Source organism: Geotrypetes seraphini, chromosome 15 (genome assembly GCF_902459505.1).
Source record: "Geotrypetes seraphini chromosome 15, aGeoSer1.1, whole genome shotgun sequence".
Lineage (NCBI taxonomy): Eukaryota > Metazoa > Chordata > Amphibia > Gymnophiona > Dermophiidae > Geotrypetes > Geotrypetes seraphini.
The window spans coordinates 25684416-25704180 of NC_047098.1; the positions used below are offsets into that span (position 1 = coordinate 25684416).

The 19765-nt window shown below is 42.5% G+C and overlaps 1 protein-coding gene across 12 annotated transcripts in view; it reads left to right on the forward strand.

Moving 5' to 3' along the window:
* The first annotated feature begins 1823 nt into the window (after nucleotides 1–1823).
* The window catches only part of KIF1B (kinesin family member 1B), a 195786-nt gene continuing 177844 nt past the window's right edge, over nucleotides 1824–19765 (forward strand). For 2 of the 12 annotated variants that reach the window (XM_033922759.1, XM_033922758.1), the window contains exons 1-2: nucleotides 1826–2363; nucleotides 16258–16430. In XM_033922759.1, the coding sequence (XP_033778650.1) occupies nucleotides 16325–16430 (106 nt within the window). In that variant the 5' untranslated portion in view covers nucleotides 1826–2363; nucleotides 16258–16324. Of the gene's footprint in view, nucleotides 2364–10594; nucleotides 10826–16257; nucleotides 16431–19765 lie in introns of all 12 variants that reach the window. The other 10 variants (XM_033922764.1, XM_033922763.1, XM_033922756.1 and 7 more) reach the window with 9 other exon arrangements.

Sequence of the window (19765 nt, forward strand, 5' to 3'; positions counted from 1 at the left end):
TCGAAAACACGCAAAGCCTGCAACCTGAACTTTCAGGGAGGCCCGCTGCACCAGCCCCCACCTCACCATCCCCCCCCCCCCCCAGCACCAACTCCACACAGGAACGGGCCACAGTGTATGCAGTGACTCACAAGTTGCACGCAGCTGGCCCACAAGCCTTACCCCACCCCCAAAGTGAATTCTGACATCGGAGAGAAGGAGCCGGGCTGTGATTGGCTGGCCCGGAACTGTCTCTCTGACGTCAGAATTGAGGGTGGGGAAAAGGCTTGTGTGCTGGCCACGTGCAGCGTGAGTCACTGCATGTACTTTGGCCCGTTCCTGTGTGGCATTGCTGGAGGAGGGTGTGCGATGCTTGTTGGCTTGGCGAGGTGGCAGGGTCGGCTTTGGGGTGGTGGGTGCTGTAGCGGGCACACGGGTAGGGAGGGATCACCGGCGGCTTCAGTGGTGGGCAGGCATCCCCAGCAGGAAGCAGAGTGGGATCACCGGCGGTTTCAGTGGGGGCAGGCATCCCCAGCAGGAAGCAGGGAGGGATCACCGGCGGCTTCAGTGAAGGGCAGGCAGGCATCCCAAGCAGGAGGCAGGGAGGGATCACCGGCGGCTTTAGTGGGGGGCAGGCAGGCATCCCCAGCAGGAGGGATCACCGGCGGCTTTAGTGGGGGGCAGGCAGGCATCCCCAGCGGGAGCCAGGAAGGGATCACTGGCGGCTTCAGTGGGGGGCAGGGAGGGATCCCTTGCAGCGGTGGCGTCCCATGTACCGCATGCTGAGAAACACTGTTCTGTATAACATTTATAATCTGCTCTAATCTCCAATCAGATTCTAGGTGGCTAACAATATTTAAAAATAAGATATCAAAATTCTCAGCAAATTTTTATTAAATCAATTGAAATAATGATTAAAAAAAAACATTTTTGATAGATATAATATGAACAGTGGTGTAGTAAGGGTGAGTGGTGCCCGGGCGGTGGTGCGCCTTCCCTGCCTCCAGAGAGTGTGCGGATGCGGGCAATTACGCGCTGGGGAAGTAAAAAAGATATGGGGCAGGGAAGGGAAGGGGAGGGGTGCTTGCATGTGACAAGAAGAGGAGTGGGGGGGGGGGGGGTGAGGAAGGGGCCACGCCCTTAGGCAGACCATGCCTGGTGCAGATGACCCCCCCCTTCTTTCACTGAATATAAAGAAACTTTCCTTAATTTAGTAGGAATATCATTCCAAAGTTTATTTTCTATATATTCAAAAGTATGTTTTTTATATATTCAAAATATTTACTCCTCAAAGATTTCAATGAATGCAAGGCGAAGCAATCTTACGGGAAAGGATATATATCTTAATAAACCTTCAGGGCCTTTCCCTCTAACATTTTTTTTTTATTACTGTAACCATTTTAAAATGTATTTTCTTCTCAACTGTTAACTAATGTCTGTTTTGTTAATGAATGGAAACACACGAAGGGGGATGGGAGCAGCAATGATGAGCTTTCCTAGCCTCTCCCTATGACTTCCGCTTCTGCTCCCACATACAGAAGCAGGGATGAGTTTGGGGGGCTGTAGCAAGCTGAGGGGGGAGTAGAGAGAGGGGAATAAAAGATGATCAGGGCAGAAGCATGCTATGAAGGACATACTGAAATGGGGGCAAAAGCAGGGCCATGCATACTCCAAGTATTTTTCCCCCCCGATCCCAAAGTATGTTCTAAATCCATTCCTTACTTTCCTCTTTCCCTCGTCTCCCCAATCCAATCCCTTACTCGGAATGTCGACATCAAAAAGGCCCGAGCAATGAGCTCTGAAAAGAGCATAAGCCGAGCTCAGCCACGACTGCGCTACCTTTGTTCGTGCAGCTCATTAAACCGGTATCCTGACTCGCACGGGGGGGCCTACGAGGAGGTCGGCGGTGCTGATGCTGCGCTGCCGCACCGTCTCGCAGGCGCCAGAGGGCGCTCGGCCCCATCCCTGCCTCCGCAACTTCGGGCACGTCGAGAGCCCGGCCGCCGCTCGCGGTCCAAGTCCCACCCCCCGCCGCCTCCTAGGCGCTCGCCATTGGCTCCTCGGCCGGATCCCTTTCCGGTGATTGGAGGCCGGCGGCGTCGGTCGTGGGATGCGGTGACGCGCGTAGGGGGAGGGGAAGCCGCAGAGGGAGCGGAGCCGTGCGTGTCGGTGGGATCCCTGCCGCGTGCCCGATTCCCCCTGCTCCGGCCCTCTGTGCGTCTTGGGGGGAGGGGGAGGCTCCATGTCCGTGCCCCCGTTCCCCGGGGCGGGTGTCTGTGTCTGCAGCCGCTCATGGCGAGGGTGGCAGTGACCGGTTGACCGCGGCCTGCCCGCCCTTCCCGTCCGCGCCCTGTGTCCGGAGCTGCTGCTGCCTTCGGGACCAGGTAAGAAGCGACACTTGGTCTTATAATAGCGGATCTCTGTTAAGACGGCTGGCGGGGTGGGGCCGCTTTGTTGGTTTTGCTGGCAGGGAGATTGGAGGTTTGCCCATTGCGGGAGGGGCCCATCAATTCACTTGGATAGGGGGGTGGGGTTGAGAATAATCCCCTCTCTCCCCCCTCAATATATTCCCAGACAGTCTGAGGACAACTGATCCCCCTAATAATATATACCCTGGCAGCTTAGTGGGGGAGGGGTAAACCAACCCCCCCAGTGACTACAGTATACTTAACCCTTGGGTGTGTAGAACCGATCTCTAATCCATATGATTCTTTATAAATATATCGGATGGGGGAGGGGGATCTGAATTGTATTCCCAACAATACACACATGAACTGCCCATTGAGAAGGACCCAAGTTCCCCCTTAACCCATCAGTATAAATGTAGACAGGTTGGTGGGATCCTCTTCCTTCCCTTCCTTGTCTCTCATATCCAATATACATCTAGACCACTGGTTCCCAACCCTGTCCTGGAGGACCACCAGCCAGTCGGGTTTGTGGGATAGCCCGAATGAATATGCATGAGAGAGATTTGCATTTAATGGAGGTGACAGGCATGCAGATCTGCCCCATACATATTCATTAGAGCTATCCCAAAAACCCGACTGGCTGGTGGTTCTCCAGGACAGGGTTGGGTACCACTGATCTACAGACTTCCTATCAATATACATACATGTAAGCAGCTGAGTAAGAACTGATCTCATTCATCAATATAAACCCTAGCCAGTCCGAGGAAGAACCCCTCCCTCCCCATTAATATGTACCCTAGGCCTAGACAGACATAGAGTGGGGAGTGATGCCCCCATTAATATTCCTTCAGGTCACCTGGAGAAGAGATGGATGAAACCCACCCCTCATCCATATACTTACCAGACAGCCTGGAAGCAGGAATTCAACCTTCCCCCATCATTATATACCCCCAAAGACAAGGTTGTAACATAGCCAGAGCCTATTTTGCCATATTTGGGACACAGACCTTAAAAATCCACTTAGCACTAGCTGCCTTTTCCAATTACTGGTGTTGCAGTCTTAAGTGCCATCAAGTTTTGTTTTATTTTGGTTCCATCCTTTTTTTGTATAAGTGTTTATCCCATGTATTTTTTAATTCTGTCAGCATTTTTATTTACATCACCTCACCTGGAAGGGCATTTCTGGCATCATTCTCTCTGTGAAAAGTACTTCCTGATGTTACTCCAGGTCTACCACCCTGTAATCTCAGTTCGTTCTCTAGCTCTACTGCTTCCCCATCTCTGTAAAAGATTTATATGTATATTAATACCTTGAAACATTTAAATGCCTGTATCATATTTCCCCTATTCCTCCTTTCCTCTAATTACATTCTCAAGTCTCTTATGTGTTTTTGGCTCAAATTCTGCACCATTTCTGTCACTTTTCTGTAGACAAATTCAGGTCTTTATACGTCCTTAGTTAGATAAGGCCTCCAAAACTGAACACAGTATACCAAGTGGGGCCTTACTGATTACTTGCACAGGGGCAGTAATTCCTCTTTTCCTCTGCTGGTTACACTTCTCCCTGTGCAGCTTATCATCCTCTGGCTATGGCCACCGCCTTGTCGTATTAGTTATTCCTGTTCATACTGCAAGGATATGTGCTAGCTATAGAACATTAGATACTTAAGGTTATTGCTTTTTATCCAGGTCAAATGTTGTTGTCCTTTTTGATTCTCTTTTGTGTTCAGTAGTCACAGTTATCATAGTAATGGAATATGTTATTGTTATGTTATTTGTGGTCTTATATCCTGCCAGATCCTCCGAGGTGGAGTTCGAGGTGGGTTACAACATCAATTTATGCATCTTAAACCTTACAACAGTAATTATAGCAACATAAATCACAAACATCCTTCATGGTGGGGTTCAAGATAGGTTACAACATCAGTTAATGCATCACAAATATTACAACAGCAATTATAGCAACATAAACAATCATACACAATGCAAGAAAAAGTCTAGTTGTACCCCTAATTTAGGTTTTGGTACAGTGAGTTTGTGGATTGGTGTATTTGTTTTATAATCATAAGTATACACTTCCAAATTTGGAACATCATAATGTGTGGCTCAATAATAATTAATTTTAGCATGGTTCAGTTCAAGTTAGGTTTATGGTCCTGGAATTTTGAATGAGGACTTCCTAAACACTTATTATCTTAAGAAATTCAAGATCTGAAGAATATAGAGGAACTGTGAGCATCAGGAGAAGGAAACATTGAGAAAAAGACATCTGAGTAAGCCCCTCCAAAAAGACATCACCTTGTAGTGAGTGGTGGAAGGGCTTGTGTGTTTGAATGACTTGGAGGATTATGCTGTAGGACCACCCATATCAGACAGGCCTCTGAGGAGAAACCAGATGAAGAGTGTCCCAAATCTTCGAGAGTCAAGATAAGGTGACTTGAAGAGGAGAGAGCAGGAGGATGGTTGGTCTCTCCAATGGCACTAACTACGATGGGGAAAGACTTGAAGATATCCTCTGGTTCAGGCTTCCACTTCCATCTGATGCAGTCAACATTGGAAAATTATTACCTCGGAAAGCTGAGTACATTGACTGGAACTTTGAGTGGCTCTGTGGTCCGGAAGTGGAATGGCATTGTGATGCATGGAGCAATGGGAAGCTTTTGCCTCTGATTTAGGTGTCTCTGCTGGAGGGACTCCTGCTGTTTTCTTATCAAGTGGATTGGTTGAGACAGCTATTCGTGGAGTTTCTATTGTGACCTTCAGAGTAGAGAAGTTATCTATGATGCCTTCTGGAAGACCCCCGATGTTGGATTATTGGCAGAGATAACAGTGAAATTAATACAAGAAGCATTTTAGAGCATTGACAGATCCTATTAGGTACTGCCTTCTCAATTTTCTAAATGTAATGCAGATTTTTCTATACAACTTGAGACTCAGGCTCAGACCCAGAGCTTGCATACATACATCCATATGAATTTAACTGAGTTTCTTGAGTCATCTATGGAACTGATATCAGGGAAGTCAACTCTTATGGTCACTTGGAGCCTGACTGTAACTTGGTGTTAAAAATATAGAAACATGATTGCAGATAAAGGCCGAATGGCCTGTCCAGTCTGCCCATCCACAGTAAGCATTATCTCTTCCTCTTTCTAAGAGATCCCACATGCCTATCCCACGCTTTCTTGAATTCAGACATAGTCTCTGTCTCCACCACCTCTTCTGGGAGACTGTTCCATGCATCTACCACCTTAGATTACTCCTGAGCCTATCGCCTCATAACTTCATCCTATGCTCTCTCATTCCAGAGCTTCCTTTCAAATGAAAGACTCGACTGATGCACATTTATGCCATTTAAACATCTCTATCATATCTCTCCTCTCATGCCTTTCCTCCAAAGTATACATATTGAGATCTTTAAGTCTGTCCACATACTCCTTATGTTGAAAAGCACACACCATTTTAGTATCCTTCCTCTAGACCAATGGTCTCAAACTCATGGCCCGGAGGCCACATGCAGCTCGCCAGGTACTATTTTGAGGTCCTCGGTATGTTTATCATAATCACAAAAGTAAAATAAAACAGTTTCTTGATCATATGTCTCTTTAGCTATAAATGACAATATTATTATTAAGACTTAGCCAAAAGGAAAGATTTATAAACTATAAAGAGTTTTACCTCATGCAAAATTGTAATTTCTTTAATAAGACATTAGCTATTTTTTCTAAGGCCCTCGAAGTACCTACAAATCCAAAATGTGGCCCTGAAAAAGGTTTGAATTTGAGACCACTGCTCTAGACCAACTCCATCCTTTTTATATCTTTTTGAAGGTGCAGTCTCTGGAATTGTACACAATATTCTAAATGAGGTCTCGCCAGAGTCTTATACAGGGGCACTTTAGGCATATGAACCAGATTAATTTTTCCTGACTTGTTACGAATGACCCAAATTAGAAGAAGAAGAAGCTTTTTGGCCTTGAGGACAAGGGTTTTGGATCTACCTAGGCCATTTATTTTGAAAATTTTTCACATTGTTTTGTAATTCTTGAGTCTAATTCATATTTGTTTCTGGAGCCAAAACAACTTCTAGAATTTTTGATTGCCAAGAAAGTCCAGTAATTTCTAATGCTTACCCAGTGGACCTTAACCAGCTGTTCTAAACCGTTGTGCAACTTTTTTTTTAATAAAGATTATATTTTTTTCCTTTATTCTTGTGTAATCTTGACTCTCCAATTTTGGGCTAAAGTATAATATTTAATATTTCCTTTTCATCTTTAATATATTTGATCTTATTTCATATTACTGTTCATATTACTGAATGTTTGAGATAAAAGTTTCATAAATTAAAAAATTCCAAACAAATTTCAGTGTAAAGCAGATTAGCAAATGGGGAAAAGATAATGAGATCGATATTTGCAATCCCTCTAGCCACTGACTAGATGAAGAAGAATGGCAAGCAGGTGAAGAATGGAGTATCTGGAGCTAATGGAATCTTGGCTGAAATCTTCAAGTAGAGGGAGATAATCTAATCTAATCTAATCCTTAGGTTTGTATACCGCATCATCTCCACATTCGTAGAGCTCGACGCAGTTTACAGTAGGAGAAATAGGAAGGAACTACAACAGAGGGTTAGAGGTAGAAGTGTGAAGAAAATTTAGAGGACTTGGGATGCCAAGATATGAGTTTCCTTGATTCCTAAGTTGGAGGGAGACTTACATTTTTTGAGAAAAGCCAGGTTTTCAGATGTTTGCGGAAAACTTGGAGAGAGCTCAAGTTCCGAAGAGGTTGTTCCAGAGCTCAGTGATTTTGAAGTGGAGGGAGGTCCCTAGCTTTCCTGTGTGGGAAATGCCTTTTAGCGAGGGGAAGGATAGTTTTAATTTGTGGGAGGATCTGGTGGTATTTCAATGAATGCAGTAAAAGTGGTTGTAAATTAAATCAGCAATATAGTTCTTGCCATTCTGATAATCTAGAATGAAAAGGAAATCTCAGATGACTTCAGGGATGCCATATTCATGCTGTCCTTCAAGAAACAAGTACAGTATGACTGGAAATTCCCTTGTAGCTCATGACAGGGAAGATGCACACAGGAACCCTCTTGCACTGTCTCTTTCCACTCGGTGAAGAGCTCCTTTTGAAATGTCAGTATGGGTTTGTTTGTCATCAAGAAGCAGAACTAATATGATATTTACTGCAGTAAAAAATGTCAGGCCTAGCATGAAACACTCCACATTATGAATGCCTACTGTTTCTTTGCTTGCTCCATGACTACGTAGCAAGTAGTGGTTCTTAGTAAAGGATACATCACGGATGCTTTTGAAGTTTAAACAGGAGTTGAGCAAGGATACATCATTGTCAAAATGCTGTTCCTGATATTCTGTCCAGTTGGAGAGGAAATGAATGATCAAATAGATATTAATTCTTTGACCTCAGTTGACAGTGATCAAGAACCTAGAACATGATCTCCAGTATTTTTACAGTATTGGTTTGGAAGTAGCTCTTCAGGCAATCATCAGTCATCTTTACAGAGGCACATAGGAAAATAAGATTTACATTTTAACAGTTGGGAGACTTGATTTCTTTGTTGGCGATTCTTTTCAAGCCATCTCCCAACTCATAAGAACATAAGAACTGGGTCAGACCAATGGTCCATCTAGCCTAGTATCCTGTTTTCCAACAGAAGCCAATCTGGTCACAAATAGCTAACAGAAACCAAATAGCAACATTCCATGTTGCCGATCCCAGGGCAAGCAGTGGCTTCCCTCATATCTGTCTCAATAACAGAATATGGGGGGAAACCACTGCTTGCCCTGGATCGGTAGAATGGAATATTGCTACTCCTTGGGTTTTGGCCAGATATTAGTGACCTGGGTTGGCCACCATGAGAACGGGCTACTGGGCTTGATGGACCATTGGTCTGACCCAGTAAGGCTATTCTTATGATCTTAAACCTTTTTTGAAACCTAGCTATGCTAACCGCTGTCGCCACATCCTCTGGCAGTTGGTTCCAGAGCTTAACTATTTGTTGAGTGAAAATGAAATGAAATGAAAATTCTCGGAGTAATAATTGACGCGGATCTCTCATTTCATAACCATATCAGCGAAACGGTTAAATCCTGTTTTTTCAGACTTCGGCTTCTGCGTTCAATTTCCACCTTTTTAGACCCCAAATCTATCAATATTCTGGTTCATTCGCTAATTATCTCTAAATTAGACTACTGTAATTCTCTCTTAATAAACATAACCCAGAAAGAAAGGAGACGACTTCAAATTATCCAGAACACCGCAATTAAATTAATTCACAAAGCAAAAAAATACGACCATGTTACCCCTTTATTTATCAAATCTCACTGGCTTCCAATCTCTCACCGAATCACTTTCAAAACCTTATTTTTAGTTTATAAAACATTAATCTCAAATGAACCCCAATTTATATCAAAAATGATTGTCCCATACAACCCTACTCGATCTCTAAGATCATCTTCATCTAATCAGCTTTCAGTACCTTCATTAAGAATAATCGGCACTAGACGTAATGATATGTTCTCAGTAGTGGCCCCTTCACTGTGGAACTCCCTCCCAAATTATATTAAAAATGAAAAAGATCTTATCTCTTTTAAAAAATTGTTAAAAACTTATTTATTTCAAGATGCATTTGATTTCTGATATGACCTACTTTAGATTTTTATATTTTTCTAATATTTTCTTCTTGCCTCATCCCATTTATACCTATTGTATTATCCATTCTATGTAAATTATAACAAACAATGCAATTGTAACTTTCCCCTTCCTTCCTACCTATTCATGTTTGTCCAAATTGTTTTGTCAATTGTATAACTTAGATAAACTATATGTATTACCACAATCTGTTGGTTTTTAAATTGTACATCGCTTAGATATTTTTATAAGCGATACATCAAATGTAAATAAAACTTGAAACTTGAAAAAATAATTCCTCCTATTTGTTTTAAAGATATTTCTATGTAACTTCAATGAATGTCCTCAGGTCCCTCTAATAATTCTAGTTCATGGTGTGACCCTGAAGAAAGCTAAGCATTTTCCACGTCTCAGAAGCCATTTCTCACAGAAAACAGATTCTATCTAGGGATTTTTTTTCTCTTATTTTATTCCCTTCTTCCAAAGCAAGAAGACATATAGCGTGCCTCCCTTTGGATCCTTAAAATCATAGGCCCTGACTAACCATTTAGTGAGTATAAAAGAATAAAGTTATTATTATTATTATCTTTTTCATATAATAATTACAATCCCTTCTTGGGGTTGTATTATCCCAGCTCCATTATATGTTCAGATAACTTTGCAATTTGCTCATTTTCTATTCCAATGCCTTTCTTGATATACCACAAATCATAAAAATACATGTAAGCAAATTAGGTTAAAAAGAAAAGGGGGAGGGGAGAAATACTCAATAAATGACTAGAGTAGAGCAGATTGCTGACAAGAGGAAAACACAAAAGGGCCTGAAAATGTACATAACAATGAATTAAACACAGAAGGGAGAAAGGGGAATAGCAAAACCATAGGCTAGTATGCTTCAGCTGACCAATGCGATGCTATCTCAGGATAAGGAATCACACTGTATTTGGTGAAAAAGCACATTGGCGGTTAGGTGAAGAGGTCAGAGCCCCATCAAGCCTATTTTTCTGTCTCTCTAGAACAGTGATCTTCATGGTTTTGACATAGGGGCCACATTGGCAAGAAGACTTGATATAAGAACTAGGATTGGTGCTATATAAGGTGGTGGATGGTACCTGAAGCCCTGGGTAATAAAGGGGCACGGGGATTCCCTCTCAATTGGTGTAACCAGTCCAGCTATTTGGGTGCCCTCAGGGCAATATGAGTAAATAAAATGAGGATTGAATCTCTGGACTCTCGCCATCAGCCCATCTTGTCTGCCCCAACCCAGATTTTCCCTAACATACTCTTCTCCCAATACACACACTCCCCCCCATCTCTGTCCTAATCAATCAACTCAACTCCCACCAGCCTCTCCTCCCAGTCAGCTGCCATCGTCCTGTTCCCATTCCCTCCAAGTGGTATCTTCCCCCACCCAATTTGTTAATGCCTCTGACCTTTCCCAGAGTCTTAGCACAAGCACTGCCTCTGGGACAGCTGTTCTTTTTTTTCTTCCAGCATCATGTGCCTCTTGGTAATCTTGATCTGTGTGATATCTAAACGTCTTTACTGTTCACACAGGCTTGCCAGAATAGTATGGGAATTTGTATGCTGTATAACTTGGACTCGCTGAGAACTGCATAGTCCTGAAGGAGAACAGAGCAAGCCTGTGGACAAGGGTGGAAGGGAGAAATGACCTTCCTTCGCCGTGAGAACTCGCAGCAGCCAATTAGCTAGCGGTTCTGCACTGGCAGGAGCGAAGGAAGGTCGCTCCTGCTGCATTTCACCGCTGGACCACCAGGGATACTTAAGGTACGCGGGGGAGGCGGGAGGGAGATAAAAATAATTAGAATGGGGCCGGGACAGGAGGCAGGAGGGATCGCTCTTGTCCTGGCCAATGATGGACCACCAGGTCTCAAGGCAGGCTTGGCAGAGACCTGCAAACAGGTTCAGGAGGGGTGTGGGTCAGTGCTGACTCGAATATAAACCACCCATTTTGGGGGGTTTATATTCGAGTATGTGCGGTATACAGCTTTTTTAATTTTATTTTTTAAAATTACATTTTCAGCATACAGATTCTCATAAATCAAGAAAAGGAGTATACACAACCATGACTAATATCAAAGAAAATATAAAGAAACAAAAACCATTCATCCACAGTCCATTTTTAGATGGAGGTGGTAGCCCAAGCAAAGTAAAAATAGCTTAACTAACATTGTTGTGACAAACCAGTTCACTAGCTCCTAAAAACTAGATTTAGTAAATTACAATAAAGTATTTGTCCAGAAGAATATTTCCACGTAAGAAAAGACTGCAAATTAACCGGCTCAGAGAAGCAGTTGTAATTCTCTTTATGCTGAACAATTGTTCTTTCTCTTATTAATCAGATTGTATTTCTTTCCTTGTGTTTTTATTATGTTTGTATAAGTTGGTTTTTATTATGTTTAGTAAATTTAGTCCCTTTGTTAGTTGTATTTGTTTCCCCTAACTCTGTAATTTTTATCAATTTGTACATCGCTTAGAATTTGGAATAGGCGATTAATCAAATTTTATAATAAACTTGAAACATCTGTGAAGAAATCTTAAGAGAAAGAAGCCCCTAAAGCAGGTACGCTCAGTGTCACTCCTCAAGATCTGCGAAGCAATTGGGTTTTCAGGATTTCTGCATTCAATATGCATGAGATTGTTTGCATACAATGGAAGCGGTGTATGCTTTTATTAATTGATTTTATAAATTTATTTGTAAATTGCTGAGATTTGCCACAGTTGGACAATATATCAAATTTAGAATAAAGATAAAGAAAAAATTTTTTAAAAAAAAGAAAAACACCAGTGGTCCTGAGACCATCACAGAAAGAGGAACCTTAAAGTACTTCAGGCAATCAGACCTGGCTTATCAGTTGCTGATCATAGGGTACTCAAGCACTGTACCCCATCATGCTGTTTATCCTTAAGGTCTACGGTTGACACTGCCTAGAACAGGGGTGATAAATTTCCAGAAAAGTGCTCTGATTTCACTACCAACGGGGGGTAACTCCGCTCTTCCTCTATGGCATTTACGAGCAGCCTATGCTAAGTGGGAAGGTCAGCTAGCTCTTGGTCCTTGAACACTACTTCAGGGAACCTGCAATAGATAGATTCTTGGCTTTCCTCTTCCCCATCACTGCAACTTGAGCACATAGGGAGCAAAGATAAAAATGGGGGCTAAGTATATTCATATCCTTATACGGCACTTCTTGGGCCATATACAGCTTTAAAAAAAATGTTTATTACAATTTTACAGTTTTCCCAATTTTAATACACATGTGGATTTGGGGGGGGGTTCTTGGTTTTCCATTAAGAATATATATATATGAATGTCATAAGATATTATTTTCAGGTGGTATATATTAGGATGTCAGGTCAAAACCGCGGAAGACAAAGGTGAGTACCGACAACTAAGCGCAGCGCGGAGGCACGCGCCAAAGAAAATAACTGTTTTTAGGGAACTCCCCACTTTACTTTATACAGATCGCGCCACGTTGTGGGGGGTTTGGGGGGTTGTAACCCCCCCATTTTACTGAAAACTTCACTTTTTCCCTAAAAACAGGGAAAAAGTTAAGTTTACAGTATAACGAGGGGGGTTACAACCCCCCAAACCACCCACAACGCCGCCGCGATCTGTATTAAGTAAAGTGGGGGGGCTCCCCAACAAAACCCCCCATCGGAGCCCCTAAAAACTCATTTTCTTCGGCGCGCGCCTCTGTCTTGCGCTCAGTTGTCGGCATGCGCCTTTGTCTTCTGTGGTTTTGTCTATGAACCATATATTAGGTATATATGAATTTGGGAGGGGGTGGGGGTTAAATCATATTGGTGTATGATATTGAAGATATTTTCAAGTGATGTATTATAATTGTTTGATATTTACTGTACACTTGATGTAAGTTATAAAATAAATAAAGAATTTTTTTAAAAAAAATGTTTATTTTTAGGAATATTGGTTGTAATTTCGCTCCTTTTAACTTTATTCAAAAATGACTACTGATTCTCGGCTAGAGCTTCTAGGTAGCAAGTTCATAAAACCAGTGATGATAAATGGATTTTTGGATAGGGGAAGTAGGGTGCTTGGTGATTGCTGGGTTACATCGAAGTGTCCTTAGAACCTCATATCCATAAAATAGACTTGATTTGGTTGTTTTAGGACCGGAAAGGTTTTGCTCATCAGTGCAGATGACGTTTAGGTTAGTCCTTTGCAAAACTGAGTTGGAGTGAGCTTTCATGAATGGTCTTCAATGGCTATAAGCGGATCCTGGAGCGGCCCACTCTCTCAACAAACCTCCTCTCACCCACACCCTCTTAATAACATCCTCGGAACTGTCATTGGTGAAATATGGCCGCAGGCCCTGTTTATTGAAATAAACATATAACTTAAATAAATTATAACCATGTTTAACAAGCAAGCATTGTAAACAAACACATCTTGATCCCGAGCTACTATAGAGCTACTATAAACATTAAATGGCCCCCTGACCCCACTATGCTAGCAAGGGTCTGAGAGGTGGCATGTCTCCACATGTCCCATTATACAGGATCATCCGACCCACCAGGCACGGCTCCACACCAGCCCACCGCTCATCCCTTGATGAGCCCAGCAGCCAGTAGCTCGTGATACCGCCTCCCGAACTACCCCTACCCCCCTTGACTCGGTATTGCGGGGGGGGGGGGGGGAAGCAGCCTCAGAGGACCCGATGACCATTTGGGTCCTCCAAGCTCCCCCTCTTTATTACCCTCCCGTCGACCCCTCGCTATGGCCTCCCCCAATCCTGAGTCTTCCCCGCGGCGGGAAGACCCAATCCTTCCCACTACTCTAACCCCTCTCTAAACCAGCTCCTCCCCCCCCCCCCCCGACTGGTGATCTCATGGGCCTCCAGTTCCCCGTTAAATGCACCCATCAAGACGGGCTCTCGGGCTTTATGTTCTGAATACCGTAAACTGGTTTGAGCTGTCTTGACACGTGCCCATATATCTCAGAGCTGGTGATTTATGTGATGACCCGAGGGATTTTTGGATTAAAATGCATTAGTCATTTTGAAATCAGAAATTTTTTTTCCTGTTATATGATGGAAAGCTCTATATTTAAAATAATTGTTAGTCTCTGGAAGGGTCTGTAGGCCTGGTGCTGCTTCCTCTCTGAGAACATTCCCCCACACTTTGAATCTGTTCAGTTTCCTAAGAATAGACTGTGAACATGATTAGTTTGCAAGCACAAGTGCTTGGAAAAATGATTCATGCTGGAGTACAGATAGGAGTGAGGTAATCTCTTGAGTTTGACTTTCCCTGTTAAAGTTTGGTTCATTTTACCATACTTGCCTTCTCGGCATTCTGTTCTGGAAACGTCACAATTGCAGTTCTATGAATGTAGCAAATATGAAGAGTTTAAACCTGTTTCCCTTAGAATTCATTTGTAGCACTGCTGAGATTCCATGCAAAACAATAGGAAGTTGGACCAAAAGGGGATTGGGGACATTTGCCCAAGCCTTTCCAGATGTTGCCGGTTCTGGAATTCTGCAAGATCTCTGACTTCCGTCTGCTAGGCCAGGGGATTGGCCATTCCGGTCCTCGAGTGGCAGAGCCAGGTCAGGTTTTGAGGATATCCACAATAAATATGCATGAGATAGATTTGCATCTCAAGGAGGCAGTGCATGCAGATTCATCTCGTACATATTCATTGTGGATATCCTGAAAACCTGACCTGGCTCCTGCTCTCGAGGACCAGAATTGCCTACCCCTGCGCAAGGCTGCGAGTCTTTATCCTGAGACTTTTCGCTCAGTGTTGACTACTTTAGGGTTCCTTTGCAACCTGCTTACCGAATAACTCTACATCTTTCAGAAAAAAATCTAATCAGAATTTCTTAATTGCTCTTATCCAGTACAGGTTCAAGGCGATTTACAGGATAAGAAGCCCTTGTAGTATCAAGGGGAAAAGGCTACATCACATCGTACAGGAAGGTTACACTGTTACAATAAGGGAAAGAGTTACAGCACATTGTAGAGGAAGGTTACATTGTTGCAAGTTGAGGATGACTGGGCTAAATTGACTGCCATAAGTTTGCTTCTAATAAGAGTGGATAATAATGATGATTGTAAAGTATAGCAGCAGTGACAGATTTCCATTAACAGTGGTCCATCTGATTCCATTTCTCTGGCTTGTACCGTGTATCGGCGTTGGGGGAAGGGCTGCATGACCTATTCATTGTTTGAAATAAGAGACTGTGTGTCCCTGAGCTGCATCTTGCAGAAAGCAGTCCCTACTCTAGCTGAAAGCTGTCTCTGAACTTGCTGTACTGCTCCCCCTCCCTCTCGAGGAATTTCACTGTGAAATGATGGAGCACTGGTCTGGAGTCTGCTGCTGCCTCTTCCTGCTCCTCCATTTTACACTTGTTTCATCCACTGGGGGGGGGGGGGGGGATGCTGGATGGAGAGATGTGTAATGGAGTAGAGAACAAACTCTACTCTTTACAGTACATCGTGCAGACAAAGTTGGGCCTGGGATTGCAGCTCTGTTCGTATCGATACGTACCTTTTCGGCCTGCATTTGTGATGTAGTGCTTGGGTTAGAGGCCTCAGTTCTATTCTCTTATTTACTATACTCTGTGACTCTGTCTCTTGATCTCCCTGTGCTGAAGCTGCTTAGATTATTTATTGGGATTCATTAACTGCCTTTTCTTGAAGAGATTCACCCAAAGCAATTTATAATACGGTGCATCAAATTGTAATCGGGTATTCTTAAGTATTTTCCCTTGCATTTGTTTAGGGAATGAGGGAGTAGATACTGAATGGAGAGGTCCAGAGAGAGTTCTCAGATAGGGCTCCTGATCTATTTCCTTTTCTGGAAGTGGCTTAGAATTGAACAGCCATTGTAGAGCAGAGCAAATAGAGAGGCCGATTAATTGGTTACTGTAGCAACCAAAAAAACTGTGGGCAGATGATGAGTGTCTGTGCTTAGTGTGTGTGGTGCGGATGGGGCAAGGGAGCATGGGGAATGAATAGTACTGGGAAAGGAGGGAGCAAAGATGACTATAATAGTGGGAAGGGGAGGAGGGGTAGGATGCTGATTTGAAACAGTCGAGTTTGATATTAACAACTTGTTGAATTTTGGCATTAGAAAAGCAGGCCAGCGACTGATAGACTTTTGGCTTCCAGCAGATTCATCTTTTAGCTTTTATTTTCTCGGACGTTGGCTTTACTTTTCATTTTTGTTTCAGGAACCCAGAAGTGCACAAACCATTTCCACCTCTGTTCGTTTGTGGATTACACGCCTGAGACTTGAAAATGTCGGGGGCCTCTGTGAAAGTGGCTGTCCGTGTGCGACCTTTCAACTCCAGGGAGACCAGTAAAGATTCAAAATGCATCATTCAGATGCAGGGTAACTCCACTAGTAAGTGTGCATTATCTAAACTTATGCTATTTTAATTGTCCCTCATCCCTCTTCCCAGCCCTTTTCTCCTTTTCTATGACCAGAGAAATAAGCCTAATATCTTGATATCATTTATTTCTTTAACTCACTTGTGCAAAGGAGTGTGTGGCGCAGTGGTTGGAGCTACAGCCTCAGCACCCCGGGGTTGTGGGTTCAAACCCCGCGCTGCTCCTTGTGACCCTGGGCAAGTCACTTAGTCCTCCATAGCCCCAGGTACGTTAGATAGATTGTGAGCTCATCAGGACAGATAGGGAAAATGCTTGAGTACCTGATTGTAAACCGCTTAGCTAACCTTGATAGGCGGTATATAAAACACCTAATAAAAAAAAAATAATAATAAAAACTATAGTGGTAAAAGACAAAGAGTATTTTACTGAATTGTGCACTTTCTTTTTCAGTTGAAATAATTCTTCACAGCTGAAAGTTTCATGGCTTGCACCATGTGAGTTAGAACTAGTTATAGATATCCAGTGTGAAAACAATAGTTTCAAGTTTATTTCTGTTTTTGATTAATCGCCTATTTTAATTTCTAAGCGATGTACAAGTTACAATAAAATACAATAAAGAAACTTAATACAATAACAATGTTTTCCAGTTCTGACTGACATGAGTAATAGGAAGGCGGGTAAAGTTACATTTTTGGGTATGGTGAAAAAAAAAGGGAAGAACAAAAGGAGGGGTATAAAATTTACCAAAGCACATTTCGTAAACATTAATTAATCATCTGTTATTTAGAGATTAAAAGCATCCTTAAATAAGTGGGTTTTTAAAAAGTTTTTAAACGTTGCCATATCTTGTTCTGTTCTAATGTACTGGGGGAGAGTATTCCACCATTGTGGCCCCGCGACAGTGAACATGTCAGCCCTACGTGTCCCTATGATCCTTAATGAAGGAACTGTTAATAAACTTTGCTCAGAAGAACGCAGAGATCGTTGGGTTTTATAAGGAATCAAAGATTTTGATATAAATTGCGGTTCGCTAGAGGAAAGGGTCTTGAAAATTAAAAACATAAGTTTATATAATTAATTACATAATTAAAAACATAAGTTTATAAAAACATAAGTTTATATAATGGCTAATCGGTAGCCAATGTGCGTCTATCAATAATGGGGAAACGTGATCGAATTTTTTTGCATTATAAATCAGTTTGATGGCTGTATTCTGGATAATTTGAAGTCTCCTTTTTTCTTTTTGGGTAATGTTTAAAAGTAAAGCATTGCAGTAATCAATTTTAGCTATAATGAAGGAGTGAATCAATATTTTTAAAGATGATGGGTAAAGAAATTTGGCAATTGATCGTATCTGCCGTAATTTGAAAAAACAGTTTTTAATCCTCAGGACTAATATTGTTCAAATAGATTTTCTGATTCTTAGAGGAGTGACAGCTATTTTCTTGATTAAAATGTTCTAGTATATTTTTTTTAAAAACACTTCAAAAAGCTGTGTATATCACACCAAATCACCTGCTATTAAGCACACTTTGTTTAAGAGTAGAGACAGTCAGTATTCACTTCACAGAGATAACCGATCTCCAGTGTCTGCAGTCAGACCTCAGAGCGAATCATAAGGAATGACTCATATGCAGACTATCATTGATCATATGTTAACTCAGGGGAACAGTTCTAGCGAACAATTTTGACTGTTAGTAACCGATACTCTAGATAAACAATTTTAGATGTTACTATATTCAAAATTCTTATTTATTATTCTTTATCTTTTATGTTAAACTAGTGTTTAAGCCCGTTAGATTAACGGGTGCTAGAATATATGTGAAAATTACTGAAAACTTAATGTGAGAGCTTTAATATCCATTGTATGGTTGATTTATTTAAAGTTTTTATATTTTTCCTATTTGTTGCATACTTTGTGCTTAAGAAATTGGTTTTTTTTTTGTCCATTTTTTCTGCAGATCTGTTTAAGTCCCATGTAAAAACCCAAAGTGTTAGAGAAATATTTTATTTTTGCGAGATCCTTCTCTCCTGAAATAGTGTAAATTTTAGTATTTTAATAAAAAGTGCTCTTCCTTCCCCAAGTAACAATGCATACAAATATGTAAACATGTAGAGCAAAGTTTCAACTACCTAAAAACTCCGTTAACTGAAAATAACACACATACTTCTCAAACAACATAATAAACCCTGAGTACCTGAAGGAATGTTTGGTGCTTAGATGCTTCTCTTTTTGGTGGGAATAGTATATTGTGCATGTGCAGGAATGGATTTTAAAAGTGTGCATGTGTATGTAAGGGTTTTATTGTTATTGTTATTATTAAGATAATTTTAATATTGTATATCTATAAAATGTCCTTATCATATATAATAAAGCGTTAAGCGTGCATGCACACTCGCGCTGCGTGTTCCCTGATCTGTCGTGACGGCACGAGTGCGCATGCGTGCTAGACAAGCTTCCCTGCTTTCCACCTCACAATACAGAAGTTTCTTTAGACGCTGACGATTGCCTCCACAAGCCTGCTCCCAGCCAGCTGACGATCGCCTCCACAAGCCAGGACTGGGGCACAAAGAGCGCCTCCTTCCCCCCCTCCCCACCCCCGCAACGAACAGAAAAACTGACCCCGCTGCCCGGGACCCGAGTCCTTTGCCACCCCCACCCTTCCCGCGGACCCGACTACGAATCTTGCGATTCCAGCGTGTGCAGCAGTCTTCACACGCTGCTTCGGGCCCTTCTACTGCCCTGATTTGCTCTGCCGCGTCTCTGATGATGTCATCAGGGACATGCCAGAGTAAATCAGGGCAGTAGAAGGACCCGAAGCAGCGTGTGAAGACTGCTGCACACGCTGCTGGAATCACCAGCTTTGTAGTCGGGACCGCGGGAAGGGAAAGGGGGGTAGAGGTAACGCTAATGCTGCTGCACAGGGCACCCGTTAATGTAATGGGCTTGCTTTCGGGAGGGGATAGGGAGACAGAAGGGGGCCACGAAGAGACAGTCAGGCATGGAACAACAGATAAATACAGGTAGGCAGGGGGCCAGGGAGAAAGATAGAGAGACATACAGAAAGAAAGACAGGGGGCCAGGGAGAGAGACAGACATAAAGAAAGACAAACAGACAGGGGGTCAGAGAGACAACAGATAAATACAGAAGGCAGAGGGGCCAGGGAGAAAGACAGAGAGACATACAGAAAGAAAGACAGGGGGCCAGGGAGTCAGATAGAATAAACACAGACAGACAGCAGAGAAAGAGAGAAAGAAACCTCCCCCTCCCCAGACAAACACTAGCCAAGGATAGAGAGAGAGAAAGAATGACAGACAGGGGGCCAGAGAGACAGACAGAAAGAAAG